This window comes from Ursus arctos, unplaced genomic scaffold (genome assembly GCF_023065955.2).
Source record: "Ursus arctos isolate Adak ecotype North America unplaced genomic scaffold, UrsArc2.0 scaffold_3, whole genome shotgun sequence".
In the NCBI taxonomy this organism is placed as follows: Eukaryota; Metazoa; Chordata; class Mammalia; order Carnivora; family Ursidae; genus Ursus; species Ursus arctos.
Window position 1 is genome coordinate 24,207,708 of NW_026622985.1, and position 15,508 is coordinate 24,223,215.

A 15,508-nucleotide genomic window follows, 5' to 3' on the forward strand; every position below is an offset into this window, starting at 1 on the left:
AGTCTTATATTCTAAACTATCACTGCATTTGAATTTAAGCCACTTAAAAAAAATCAGAGTACTGAAAGCTGGACAATATTTTTGTAAAGCTTCAAGAATAAATGAAAAAAATATGAATATTTGTCTCCCTTTTCCCCATTTCATTTCATTGCACCATGTTACCCAAGTTGATTTCTCTCAGTTAAGAAAATTCATCAAATGAAAACCTTTTGCTAATTGAGTAACAATATTGTGAACTTCTCAATGCACAGCAGATGGCATATTTGCACATATGTAATGAGTAGACTGTTGTTGCCTCGGAATATTTTTGCAATAATTGATACGATCCTTTCCCCCTCAATGTTATGACATCAATGCTTTGTGGAAGAAACTCAGATGGAAAAACATTCACAGACATAATCAAAACTGTATCAGGCTATGTGAAGTAAACACCTGCATCCATTATCAAGCTACAATCTAGTTCTCCATTTTTATTTTTAATAACTGCATTTGCAAATATAAAGGTATAAACTCTTCAGAGTTAATAACTCCTCTCTTTTCCAGCTGCATGCTCTAGTGTATGAAATGCAATAGACCATTGAAAAATGTCCTACCTACTAATTCAAATCTAAATAATGTAATTAAATATGAAACCCTAAAATTCTTAACCCTCACTGAGAGTTGCTTAATTTTTACAAAAATTGCATGTCTCTGATAAACTTTCAAAAAGAGGGTGGATTATAGAGTATTAATAATTGTAAAATATTTATAGAGTATCATTACAGGTGAAGCACTGTGCAAAATAAAGAATATACAAATATTAATAACAAGACATTGCTGATGTCTCCAAGCAGCTCACACTGAGTGGAGGCAGTTTGCACATTAAAAACAAAGCAGAATAAAACAAAACAAAATAAATCTCATGCAGTCATGGGCAGACTCTGATAACAAGTGGAAAGAAACCATCAGCAAACCCAGCCTAGAGCTGAAGAAGTAATGACTTCTAGATAAAAGATGTTGAGAATGGATTCACAAGGGAAATTATGTGACTTTTGAAGGCTGGGGGTGTTAAAGAGAAGCCTGGTATTCACAGGGACTGTTTGAATACAGGGATGAAGTTTATTCTTTTTTAAAGATTTTATTTATTCATTTGTCAGACAGAGAGAGGGCACAAGCAGGGGGAGCAGCAGGCAGAGGGAGAGGCAGGCTCCCTCCTGAGCAGGGAGCCCGTTGGGGGACTCCTTCTCAGGACCCTGGGATCATGACCTGAGCCAAAGGCAGAGGCTTAACTAACTGAGCCACCCAGGTGTCCCATGGCATGAAGTTTAAAAGTGAAGACATTTATGATGTGAAATGAAATAATAAAAATTAGGTGATGGGTGTTCAGGAGTATTTGAGAGAAATGAGGGTCCAAAGTCAGTTTGGAATTAGATAATATGTCAGATTGATAGGTTTTGTTTTGTTTTAATGTTGTTCTCTACCTTTTTAAAAGTGTAAAATAATACGTATAATCTATAATCACACACTTCTTTTGAATTATTTACTTTGCTCAGTATTTTCTGCCTTGCTTAGATGTGGTTCAGGCAGTAACATTTTCTTCATAGGAGTGTATGTAAACTTTAACCAAATTACTACAAATATTCTTTTATATTGAAATTACTTTTAAATTTCAGCTCTCCTAAAATACTCGTGCAATTGAGATATTTGTGAATATAGGAACTAGATAGATAGATAGATGATAGATAGATAGATAGATAGATAGAGATGATAGATAGATGAGACTGTGTAGAATAAGACAAAATATATTTTAATATATTTTATATTTTTTTAATCTGGATTTTACACGAAAGAGTTGTAATTTGGTGAAATGACATAGAAAGTGCTTTTAGGGTTGTATAGATTAAGCATGGTCCCTGTGAGGAAAATAATGAAATAGAATAACAATGAACCTCCTGAACTAAAACATTGAGGAAATGCAAACTAAGGTGATTCTATTCAGGACACTGACAAATGGGACTAATTAAAGCATTACAATTTATAAGAGTAAATAAATAAAATATAATAAGAAACCAACAAAATATTGTCCTTTTTTTTTTTTTTATTATACCCTAGATATTTACCTAGCTTGCTCTTTCACGCCTGTTCAAATACCATCTCTTAGAGAAGGTTTCCTGGACTATTCTATTTAAAATAGCAGAATTTAGGGGCGCCTGGGTGGCACAGCGGTTAAGCGTCTGCCTTTGGCTCAGGGCGTGAACCTGGCGTTGTGGGATCGAGCCCCACATCAGGCTCCTCCTCTGGGAGCCTGCTTCTTCCTCTCCCACTCCCCCTGCTTGTGTTCCCTCTCTCGCTGGCTGGCTCTCTCTCTGTCAAATAAATAAATAAAATCTTTAAAAATAAAATAAAATAAAATAAAATAAAATAAAATAAAATAAAATAGCAGAATATAGGTTTAGAATGGAATGGAGTTCTTAAAAAAGAGAAGAAAAAAAAATCCAAACTTAGATAAATCAACAATATACGTATTTGAAATGTTCTTTGATACCGCTACCAGAAATACTGATAACAGAACTGAATAAATGCATATATTTTGCTTAGGTGATAATCATTAGGAAGATCAGATACTATCAGGGGCTCTAGAGTTAGATATATTAATCATCACTTGAGATAGGTATCTATGCCAGAAAATTAATAGTGCAACTTTTTTGGGGAAGAGGAAATATAACCTGAAATAATTAATAGTGTTACAGAGCTCCATTTGGTTATATCAATTGATAATTTGTTCTTCCATATTTGCTTTCAGTTTGAATTAGGTGAGTCCGTTGGATTCACAGTTATTCTGAATTTAATGCATATTTTAAAGATATATTGATTGGTTAATTGAATCATTTGCAATTACTTTTGTGATATATAGTGATATGGTAAAGGAATTTAGATAATCCTTCACGACAATATTTTGCTTATATTAGCTAGTTATATCACAGCATCATTCTAGCAAATATGAAAATGACTAAATAATTGTATATTACAGTGGGAGAAATCAAAGTGCATAGAGATTAATGGTTTACTGAAGACCACTGATAATGCCATGGATAGAAGTTGGAATAAAATAATGATTATTTGTCTTAGTTCTAGTATTTCTTGCAATAAAGTATATGTAATTTCTGTCAAGAGATCATTGTTGTTTTCTGCGTTAAGCCCTAGGGCAGATTCAAATATGTCCATGCAGATAATTATAATAAGAGAAAGGAAGCATTTTGATAAAATATTTTATTATTATTAATAATAATAATATAATCATGGTTATAAAAATAGCAACTTTATTAACTACACGAACTTTATATACAAGTCATAACCACAGTGCTCCCTTTTTGGGTAAGCATCCAGCTATACCATTCAATAGGCAGCTTATCAATTTCCTATTTACACCAAGACAAACAGTCATAACATCCACAGTATTCCATTTTCAGTTTCCTAAGACAGAAACTTTCTGTGCAAATGGAAATGAACTTACTTAAAATACACTGTCAAGATTTTGGGGACCGGAAAATTTTAACTTTTTTTTTTTTATTAGTAAATTCTTAGTACAAAACTCAGTTGAACATTGGAAGGTAACTTCTTTTTGAACTTTATTGCGAGAAGTATTTACACATAGACTATGTCTTTTTATTCAAGTTAACTTTATCGTTCAAATGAGTTTGTCTATAAATACAGGATATAATTAAAAGTTATATTTGGAAACAGCAAATCAATTTAAAGTTTTTTAGTATGAGAGTTTATTAAAATTCTTTACCTCATGATTTCTATATTGCAAAGCTAGTTTTTCCTTTAAAAAAGAGAGAAAATATTTAGAAACAACAAAAAAATGACAACTTCTTGACAGTGCTTTTTTTCCCCCAAGAGAATGTTGTGGCTATAACATTCACTTTGTATAGTACCATTGGTACCAACAGGAAATATTCACAGGAATAAGTGAAATACAATTTTTGCTATCACATGCCATTATTGTTATTTTTCTTGCCTTCCAGTGTCTCAGGTTTCCCATAGTTTGAAACACTTAGATAGCAAGCAAGAGCCTGTTAATATTAGAGATTGACTCAATATAAACCATTTTACTGAGGACCTGCCCACAGCAAATAGGTAAAACTCATTACATATTTTACAATAAAATTAAAGAAGTATACAAAAGGATTATCATCCCTTCTGCACGGCAGAGGCATTATGACAAATATTTGAATTTTACATTACTATTCCTGGCAGACATAAAAAAATGTCCACAGTTACAATAGCACATAACCATTATTCAAACAGCCCAAACAAAAATAACATTGAAAATTTCTAATTTAAAAGATCTTTTTGTCCATTACTCAAAATACAATGGATTTTGGATATGTTGGATTTTTCATTTTTGTCACTTATTAAGAAAAGAATGCCCAGGAAATAGTATCTTTTGCCAGAGAAAAATGACATGATTATTGATTGTCCTACCACCTAAGATCACATGGATCTTGTTCATCTTGCTTTCATTGTCAATTCTACTGATCTCCCCTATTACAAAGAGAACTTCCCAAAGCTAGACTGCTTAGTGCACCATGTCTGATGTTTTATTGGTGGTATGTTTTCACCCTTTAATAAAATGGAAAACATTGAGTTCAAAATATCTAAAAAGTTAGCTGCATCTTGTGTCTAGGTAATCAATCCCTAGCTCTCTTTCCATGGAAATTTAGAGGGAAAGACAAGAAAAAGAAATATCTTAAAATGTGAGTATTTAGTTGTATTAGAATTTCATAAGTGTTCTACAAATATCATTAATATGTGATTTAATCAAATTTTGCCAGTTCATCAAGAAAAAACTGAAAAATACTTTAATTTTGGGACAATATGCCTTTGAAATTCCTAATGTTTTTATTAAAATCATATATCACATAAGGAAAGAAAAATACAATTAAAGAAGATGATGTGGACTGACAACTTTTCGGATCTCTCCTTGCTTTCACTGTTTCTTGATACCATAACATATCTTATTACAGTATGTTCAATTTGTATGGCACAATTTGGATAATATTTTTGGATTTGTATAGGTATTTCTGGATTTGCTGTCCTATACTCTGTGGACTAAGCTTTCAAGCAAATTTAAAAAGCATTTTACTCGAGATTGAACAGTGTCCTGTGAAGCTTTGAGAGCATTGTTTGGATCTCTGGCCTTAATTGATATCATTCAAGAGAAACAAATTAGAGAAATGGGGATACTGGATTGGAATCACAAATTATTTTTAAATTTGTACAGGATGATTTTGTGAAAATTCACATCCTATCCTATTAGAACTTGTTGTCTCATTTCTTGACAAATACAGGATTTTTGTTAATCATGCCAAATACAATAATAAATATGATGATTTGGTGTTATGAAACAGAATACAAAATTTGAATGAATATTCCGCATAGCATTCAAAGATTTATGTAAAATGAAATAAGATAAAATGAAATTTTGGAGAATTGACGCCCCTTTAAAAAAAATTGAATTCAGAGGTTAGACAAGCTAGTTCCTTTCCTTTCCTTTTATATTTTTTTCCCTTTACTTGAGTAAAGTTTCATTAGGCTAAAAAACTTTCAGGTTGAGAAAGGCATCCTGATTTTTTTTTCTTCAATATATACTTTAATTCATAGTTTGATGAAAGTCTATTTACAAATCTTTGGAGACATATGGAAATTTTCTTCTGAAATATTTTTTTAAAATTTAAAGAAGGTGAGCTACACGCCAGTCACAGCAGCAAGTCTTAGAATTAACCTACTTAAATACTTTTTTAAGCTTCAATTAGACAATTACCTAAGAATAATAAAGAAAATACTTTAGGAAAGTAGATCTAAAAATACCTTGCATAAATAAGGGTCCCTAAATTTGAGGGAAAGAATAATACTAATACACATATTACCCTCTTCCCTTTAAGAATTAGAAACTACACAATGACTAGGAAAATAAATATATTTAAACACTTAGATTAGGTGTTACTTAACTTTGTGGGTCATGACCACACCTTAAATGTCAACCAATAGAGGTCATCTGCAGATTATAGAGAGAGAATGAGCTGGTCACTTCTATCTTGCACCTCTCCTTAAAATTTCTACTGGTCTTTAGAAATTTCTGTTTTTCTCTTAAGGAAAAACTACAGGTACACGCTTTAGAATAGTTAGAGGTTACATTAGATATACCATAATTTGAACTCTAGTGTATGCACATGTATACCCAGGTCTGCATAGATGGGCACATGATTTTGTGGAAAGTATGTGGACCAGTATTAGAGGATACACAATGAGGAGAAATGAATGACATATAATGTATGGCGTATGAAAGGTAATATAATTTAATATAGAGTTACAACTTAAGGACAAAGGTATAAATTGTCTTTGTGAGGTTAAAATAATGTTTAACGTATAGTTTGTTCATAAACTAACCTGGAAAGCAGCGTAGAGAGATTAATTGAACTTTTCCATTAAATCTTTTATCATCCAGCAATTATACCTTTGCAGTTTTTAATCCATTCAAGTATCTTCAGGAGATATGTTACTACACTTGCATGTACCTTAGTTCACTTCAACATTTACAAAATAACACTGACAAACAAAACAACAGAAAACACCCATAAATATTAATGAGTATCTTAACAAACTTATCACTCAAGTAGTTGTCTTAGGATTGCTTTAAGTGACATTTTAATTCCATGTTCTTCGAAATCTTCATGTAAAAGAGAATTGTGTTGATGGAAGCTTCAGACATGGTTATATCAGCTATGACTGTGGTATCTTATACGTTAATATAATTTTGTGTATCCATTTTGCGTAATATGCTACTCGGACAAAAATGCCAGGACGATTTGGTATGGCACATCCACGACCAGGAACAATGACACCAAGAACCATTCTCATTTTATGTTGTTCACAAACAAGTGGGCCACCATAATCTCCCTAGGAAGAAGACATGCAGCAATAACAACAAAAAAGTGTTATTTTAGAAACAAAAAGTAATAATTCACTAATATTTCCTATATAGACTTATATCTCAAATATACATATATACAAAAAAAGAGAATAGATGCAACTGAGATACGAAGACATAAATAGATGTACTAGACCATTGGTCATCTTTCTATTGAATTACCCAAGTCACACTGAGAGAAGTACAGAAGTTCAAAGTGTTCTATCATGTGGAGTATTCATTTAAGAATGACTTCTCAAGAATGCCCAGGCGGCTCTTGATTTTGGCTCAGGTTGTGATCTCAGGGTCATGGGATTGAGCCCCATGTTGGGCTCCACACTCAGCATGGAGTCTGCTTGTCCCTTTCTGTCTGCTCCTCCCCCTGCTTGCACACACTCTCTCTCAAATTAAAAATAAAGAAATAAAATATTTAAAACATTAAAAAAAAGAATGACTTGTCTTACACAAAATATTCACTCATCTTTTAAAATGGTTCTTGTTTTTGTTGAATGCAGATTAACACAAACAACTAATAGCTATTCAGAGGTAGACTTTATATTTACTTTTATTTTCTTCTAATGTTCAAAATATGTTCAATTTAGAAAATGTAAAAAATACAAGAACTTTTGTACTCCACCTGTAATCATACAGTTTTAATGACTAAATTGCATCACAATTTCCCTTATTTCTAAAGCTCTTTGTTTTCCTTCCTTCTATCATGTCCCCAGAAAGATTTTAGAAAATTAAATATAAATCATAATTGATAAAATAATCTATTTACTGTTTGGAAATTGTTTTTGGGCATAAAGAAAGAATATTCCTTCATTTACTGTTGTATGTGTAGTTAATATAGTTATATTCATATATTTTTTATATCTCATACCCCCCTTTGTAGAAGGTAGTCTCTAATTTCATGGCATTTTTTTATACGGTTACCCTGTTTTATCCTCAGACACAGATAGATGATAGACAAAAGATGAAAAGATTGATTGATTGATTTGTGTGTATATCTTTATAAACATGTATATATTAATGCATATTATTATATATAATTATTACAAATATTCTGCATCATTTTCATACACCATGGAGCCTTCTAAGATTGTGATGACTGGCTTTTGGCATCCTTGTGTGAAGAAGAGTGATTGAGACTACCTTAATTTTCCCCCAACAGTGAAGTGATGAGATAAAATGAAACTACTATAGAATTTAGTTCTGTAACAGGTGTAAAGAAGAGCACTTTCAGCATTGTATGATGGGGAAAATCAAAGTGGGGGTGAAGCGAGAGATAAAACAGCAAGGGAAAATAGTTTATTCTAAGAGACAAACTATGCCACATGAGTTAATATATCTGATTTTTAAAAAATGCACCAGTGATTACTGTTACAAACTCTTCAAAGCAATTAACTTTGGGAGACTTTCACGAAATGTGATCCTATTGCTATTATATAAACATTTGGGAGGTTTTCTTCAAGTATTTAGATTTCAGTGGCTTCAGGGATTATATTACCTTGTTTTAAATATAAGTGATATTAAAAAAACATTCTGGAGGATATATGCATTTTTAAGAAGTGACAATTTAAAATTGTCAATACGGATAAAAATAACCAATATATGATAATGTAATAAATAAGTCAATGCTAAAGTTAGTAATCTAACAATGTACAGATGATAAATCAGATCACAGGCTATTCCTGATGAACAGTTGTCAAAGCATTTTTAGTAATGACAGTAGGCCTGTATAAGTGCATAGATTCTTAAATGATCTTGAAGATTGGGTTGAGCTCAAAACTTTGTGTTTAAAGGGTTCTTAGTGTAAGTAGGTAGCTAAGTAAGAAATAAGTAAATAAATAAATAAATAAATAAATAAATCTTTCTCCTAGCAGATTTTCAGTTCTAATAATGAACAAAGTAATACTGATTTACTGGGAAAGAATCAAATTTGAAAGTGGTTATAAACACATAATCTATTTCTAACTATATCATTTTAAAGCAGTTTTTAAAACTCTTTAACTTATGAAACATTTTTTTCAGGAATAGAATCTCAGACCAATATATATAACATATACATGAAAATACATATTTATGCTCCATATTTATTTTCCTACATGTCAAAAGATATTTCACTATTTATTGAACTCATTCCATGCCTTACCTCACATAGTATTCCCCAACTTGGAGACTGTGTCTCTTATATTCAAAATACATCTAAACACTCCAGTCAAAAGACATAAGGTGACAGAATGGATAAAAAAGCAAGACCTATGCATATGTTACCTAGAAGAGAATCATTTCAGACCTAAAGATTTATGCAGATTGGAAGTAAAGGGATGGAAAAGCATTTATCATGCAAAAGGAAGTGAAAAAAGAAAGGGGGGGGTAGCAAGACTTTTATCATACAAAATAGACTTTAAAACAAAGACTGTAATAAGAGATAAAGCAGGGCACTATATAATCATACAGGGAACAACCCAACGAGAAGATAAAACAATTGTAAATATTTATGTACCCAACATGGGAGCACCCTAATACATAAAGCAACTAATAACAAACATAAAGGAAGTAATTGATAATAATGCAATAATAGTAGGAAAACTTTAAGACCCCACTTAGATCAATGGATAAATCATCCAAACAGAAAATCAACAAAGAAACAGTGGCCTTGAATGATACGATGGGCCAGATCGATTTAACAGATATATTCAGAACATTCCATACTAAAGCAGCAGAATACATATTCTTTTAAATTGCAGTGTGACATTCTCCAGAATAGATCACATATAAGGCCACAAGACAAGTCTCAACAAATTCAAAAAGGTCAAAGTTGAACCATGCATCTTTTCCAACCATAATACTCTAAAACTAGAAATCAACCACAAGAAAAAAATCTAGAAAGACCACAAATATATTTAGGTTAAATAACATGCTACTAAACAATGAATGGGTCAACCAAGAAATCAAAGAGGAAATCAAAAAATACATGGAGACAAATAAATATGAAAACGCAATGGTCTAAAATCTTTGGGATGCAGCAAAAGCTGTTCTAAAATGGAGATTTATAGCAATACAGGCCTATCTCACAAAGAAAAATCTCAAATGAACAACCTAACCTTACACCTAAAGGAGCTATAAAAAGAATAAACAAAACCCAAACCCAGCAAAAGGAAGGAAATAATAAAGATTAGAGCAAAAATAAACAAAATAGAAACTAAAAAGAACACATACACACACACACACAAAAACCCAATAGAACAGATCAATGAAACTAGAAGCTGGCTCTTTGAAAAGATGAATGAATTAATAAACCTTTAGCCAGACTCATCATAGAGAGAGAGAGAGAGAAGGACAAAAAGAGGTCTCAAAATCAGAAATGAAGAGGAGAAATAACATTTGACACTACAGAAATACAAACAATTAATTATAGGAGAATATTATGAAAAATCATATGCCAACAAATTGGACAACCTAGAAGAAATGGATAAATTCCTAGAAATGTATAACTTCCCAAAACCCCCAATCAGGAAGAAATAGAAGATTTGAAAACAGGCCAATTACTACCAATGAAACTAAATCAGTAATAAAAGAAAACCCCAACGAACAAAAGTCCAGGACCAGAAGGCTTCACAGGTGAATTCTACCAAATATTTAAAAAAGAATTAATACTTATTCTCAAACAATTCCAACAAATAAAAGAGGAAGAAAAGCTTTCAGATTCATTCTTTGAAGTCAGCATTACCTTGATACCAAACCAGATAAAGATGCTACAGAAAAAGAGAACTACAGGCCAATATCTCTGATGAACATAGATGCAGAAATCTTCAACAAAATATTAGCAAACCAAATCCAACAATACATTTAAAAATCATTCACCATGACCAAGTGAGATTTATTCCTGGGATAAAGGGTGGTTCAATATTTGCAGATCAATCAACATGATGCATCTATGAACAAAAGAATGGATAAAAGCCATATGATTATTTCAATAGATACAGAAAAAGCATTTGACAAACTACAACATCCATTCATGATAAAAACCCTCAACAAAGTACGTTTAAAGGTGACATACCTCAACACAAAAAAGGCCATCTATGAAAAACCCACAGGTAATATCATCCAAAATGGGGAAAAACTGAGAGCTTTTCCTATATTGTCAGGAACAAGACAAAGATGTCCACTCTCACCACTGTTATTTAATATAGTACTGGAAGTCCTAGCTACAGCAATTAGACACCAAAAAGAAAATAAAGGCATCCAAAGCAGCAAAGAAGAAGTCACTTTTGCTATTTGCAGATAACATGATATTCTAAATAGAAAACCCTAAAGACTCCACCAAAAAGCTACTAGAACTGATAAATGATTCAGTGAAGTCACAGGATACAAAATCAATGTATAGAAATCTACTGCATTTCCATATACAAATGATGATTAACAGAAAGAGAAATTAAAAAAAACAATGCCATTTATAATTGCACCAAAGATAATAAAATACCTAGGAATAGGGGCGCCTGGGTGGCACAGCGGTTAAGCGTCTGCCTTCGGCTCAGGGCGTGATCCCGGCGTTATGGGATCGAGCCCCACATCAGGCTCCTCCGCTATGAGCCTGCTTCTTCCTGTCCCACTCCCCCTGACTGTGTTCCCTCTCTCTCTCTGGCTGTCTCTATCTCTGTCGAATAAATAAATAAAATCTTTAAAAAAAAAATACCTAGGAATAAACTTAATCAAGGTAGTGAAAGGCCTGTGTTCTGAAAACTATAAACCAATGATGAAAGAAATTAAAGATGACACAAAGAAATGGAAAGATAGTCTTGTTCATGGATGGAGAGAACAAATATTGTTAAAAATGTCCATGCTACACAGAGCAATCTACAGATTTAATGCAATCCCTATCAAAATACCAACAGCATTTTTCACAGAACTAGAAAAAACAACCCTAAAATTTGTATGGAACCACAAAACACCCTGAATAGCCAAAGCAATTGAAAAAGAAGAACAAAACTGGAGGTATCACAATCCTAGATTTTAAGATATACTACAAAGCTGTCATAATCAATACTATATGGTACTGGCAAAAAAATAGGCACATAGATCAATGGAACAGAATAGAAAATCCAGAAATAAACCCATAATTATATAGTCAATTAATCTTCGACAAAGGAGGAAAGAAGATGCAATGGGGAAATGACAGTCTCTTCAACAAATGGTGTTGGGAAAACTGGATAGCTACATGCAAATGAAACTAGACCACTTTCTTACAGCATACACAAAAATAAATTCAAAATGGATTAAGGACATAAATGGTAGACTTGAAACCATAAAAATCATAGAAGAGAGCACAGGCAGTAATTTCTCTGAAATAAGCAATAGCAATATTTTTTCTAGATATGTCTCTTGAGGTAAGGGAAACAAAAGCAAAAATAAATTATTGGGACTACATCAAACATCAAAATAAAAAGCTTCTGCACAGTGAAGGAAACAGTCAACAAACTAAAAGGCTATCTAATGAATGGGAGAAGATATTTGCAAATGATATATCTGATGAAGGGTTAACATCCAAAATATATAAAGCTTATTTAAATCAATACTGAAAAAATGAATAATCCAATTGAAAAATAGTCAGAAGACATGAACAAACATTTCTTCAAAAATACACAAATGGCCAACAGACACGTGAAAAGATGCTCAACATCACTCATCATCAGGGAAATGCAAATCAAAACCACAATGAGATATCTCATAGCTGTTAGAATGACTAAAATCAAAAACACTAGAAACAGCAAGTATTGCCAGGATGTGGGAAAACAAGGAACCGTCTTGCACTATTGGTGGGAATGCAAACTGGTACAACTACTATGGAAGACAGTATGGAGGTTTCCTCAAAAAATTAAAAATAGAACTACTGTATGATCCAGTAATTTCACTACTGAGTATTCACCCAAGAAATATAAAAACACTAATTTGAAAAGATATGTGTGCCCCTATGTTTATTGGAGCATTAGTTACATAGGCAAATTATGGAAGCAACTCAGGTGTCCATCAATAGATGAATAGATAAAGAAGATCTGATACATAGATACACACACACACACACACAGGAGTATCACTCAGCCATAAAAAAGAATGGAATCTTGCCATTTGCAGCAACATGGATGAATCTAGAGAGTATAATGCTAAGTGAAATAAGTCAGTCAGAGAAAGACAAATACCATATGATTTCACTCACACATGGAATTTAGGAAACAAAACAAAGAAAAAAAGACAAAAAACCAGAATCTTAACAATAGAGAACATACTGATGGTTACCAGAAGGGAGGTGCGTGGGAGGATGGGTGAAATAGGTGAAGGGGATTAACAGTACATGATGAACACTGAGTAATGTATAGAATTTTTGAATCACTTTATTGTGTAGTATAAACCGATATAACACTTTATATTAACCACATTGAAATTAAAATTTTTAATAAAAATGTAAAAAAAGTTCTCAACTTCAGAAATAATTTTAAAAGCACAAAGTGTGCATAAAAATAAATAGATAAAATTTAAAAAGTAAAAAAAAAATACATGTAAAATAATGGTTTAACAGCTTGTCTATGTAAAATAGGGATTGGAATACTGCCAAGTTGAAAGAACAGTTGCCTAACAAATGAAAATGTTCAAGCTCTTAAAGTCACCAACTTCGACCTTCTGGTTTTTTAAAATAGAATTTGTTTAAACCACACACACACACACACATGCACACACACGCAAGCATACACACACACACTGGCTTAACCAAAAACACATTTAAAAGTTTAAAACCAGGGATAGAGTTCATTTAGGGAGAATTTGGGAAGATCAGATAACTTTAGAAAACATTAGAAAAATGCAAGCTATTATATCAAACTGCATATTGGATACTTTTAATTTGACCAGCTTTCCATTAGAGTTCTGGCTGTATTAATTTATTGCTTTTTTAGAGACAAATATCATTGTAGCTTGCTGATAATGAAACATGGATCTTCTTACTGTTTAGTTAAAATAAGTGTACAAGGATAATGAAGGGGTTATCTTTCCCAATTTCTCTCTTAGAACAAGTTGATAGACAATAATTTTTATTTGAGAAAAATGGACCAAACACACAAATAAGAAACAAAAAAGAAACATAAGAAACTATATTTATTATATACTTCTTATTTTTTAAAAATGCTCTTTTTACCTCACATGGTCCTGATACAATATTTTCAGCTCCAGCACATATTTCAGACTCATTCAGAGTCACCTTCCCTTGATGGTATTGGCTGCATTTCTCATTTCCCATAATATAGAGATGTGCTACTCGTAATAGACCATCAGAGTTGATGGCTAGAATGGGGTAAAAAATGTACATTAATGAGCACAGGGTAAGCTGAGAAAAATAAGAAACAAATAGAATTATTTTAGATAAAATAAGTATGATATTGCCTTTTCATTTTAAAAATAGCTTACATCCAGTATAACCCCAGCCATAAACACTGCAAGTGGTTTTTTCAGGAATGGTGCATCCATAATTAGGTAAATCAATTGTACTAACAAAATCATCCAGGACAGCGGGCCTGAAAATAGAAAATACAATGGTAAATACCCTTGATTGAATTCAACACAAAATTAACAAATTAAAATTTAGTATTAATTTTTAATATAAGATTAAGAGAGAATAAACAGTCTTGTTTCTTAAGAAAAAGGGAAAGTCTTATATATGATCTATGTAGTAGAGGCAGGAGTAGGTAGCAGAGAAATGAGTCACTTACTTGCTAATATTACTTGCTAAATGGTCATTGCCTTTTTTTTTAATTCATTATTTTACCTATTAAAGTTATCAAATGATTATTCACTAAATTTTGGTTTTAGAGCAGGCTGATCAAACTGTTGGTCAAACTTCATTTATTAATTTTTAAAAATGTTGAAGATGACTCTTTCTTTGTCTCTATACACACACACACACACACACACACACACACACACACACACGACATGTGACATATGCTTTTATAATAAATTTACATAAAAGAGAGAGAAGAGCCACATAGCTGAAGAAAAAGCTTTACTAACTCCATTGCAAGTTAAAAATGCAAAACATTCTCAAGCAACTAACCTAGCAAGCTTCAGTAATACCAGATCTGATCCTTCAGGTCCATATACCAGCTGGGAAACATTTAGAACTTGTTTGCGTTTCTCGTCTCCTTTTCCGTGGACATCATGAATCCCAAGCCAAGCTTCATAATCTTTCAAGTCTTTGTTTCTAAGTAAGAAATTAAAATGTAAAATATAATTTTAAATTGGATGATATTGTTCACACGTATTATTATTTTAGCTTAGAAGGGCAGATAAATAACCTAAATTTAAAATTTGAATCAAAGTATAATAAAGAACAAGACGTTTGTTACGAGAGATTCTGAATGCTACAAGCACACATAAGCAAAAAGAACCTTTAAACTGCTCAAATTCTAAACAGCTATTTAAGAAAAAAAAAAACCTTTTGATTATGCTTAAGAGTAAATCACATGTGAAAAAGTCTCAGGTAAAGCACATTACATGAATTAT

At 32.0% G+C, this 15,508-nt stretch overlaps 1 protein-coding gene across 5 annotated transcripts in view; it reads right to left on the bottom strand.

The window, feature by feature from the left end:
• Positions 1–3,282: 3,282 nt before the first annotated feature.
• HGF (hepatocyte growth factor) overlaps positions 3,283–15,508 on the bottom strand; it is a 79,006-nt gene continuing 66,780 nt past the window's right edge. For all 5 annotated transcript variants that reach the window (XM_044386039.3, XM_026504617.4, XM_026504607.4 and 2 more), the window contains 4 exons: positions 15,060–15,206; positions 14,414–14,520; positions 14,145–14,290; positions 3,283–6,942 (listed from right to left, as the gene is read on the bottom strand). In XM_044386039.3, coding sequence (XP_044241974.1) covers positions 6,766–6,942; positions 14,145–14,290; positions 14,414–14,520; positions 15,060–15,206 — 577 coding nt within the window. In that variant the 3' untranslated portion in view covers positions 3,283–6,765. The remainder of the gene's footprint in view (positions 6,943–14,144; positions 14,291–14,413; positions 14,521–15,059; positions 15,207–15,508) is intronic.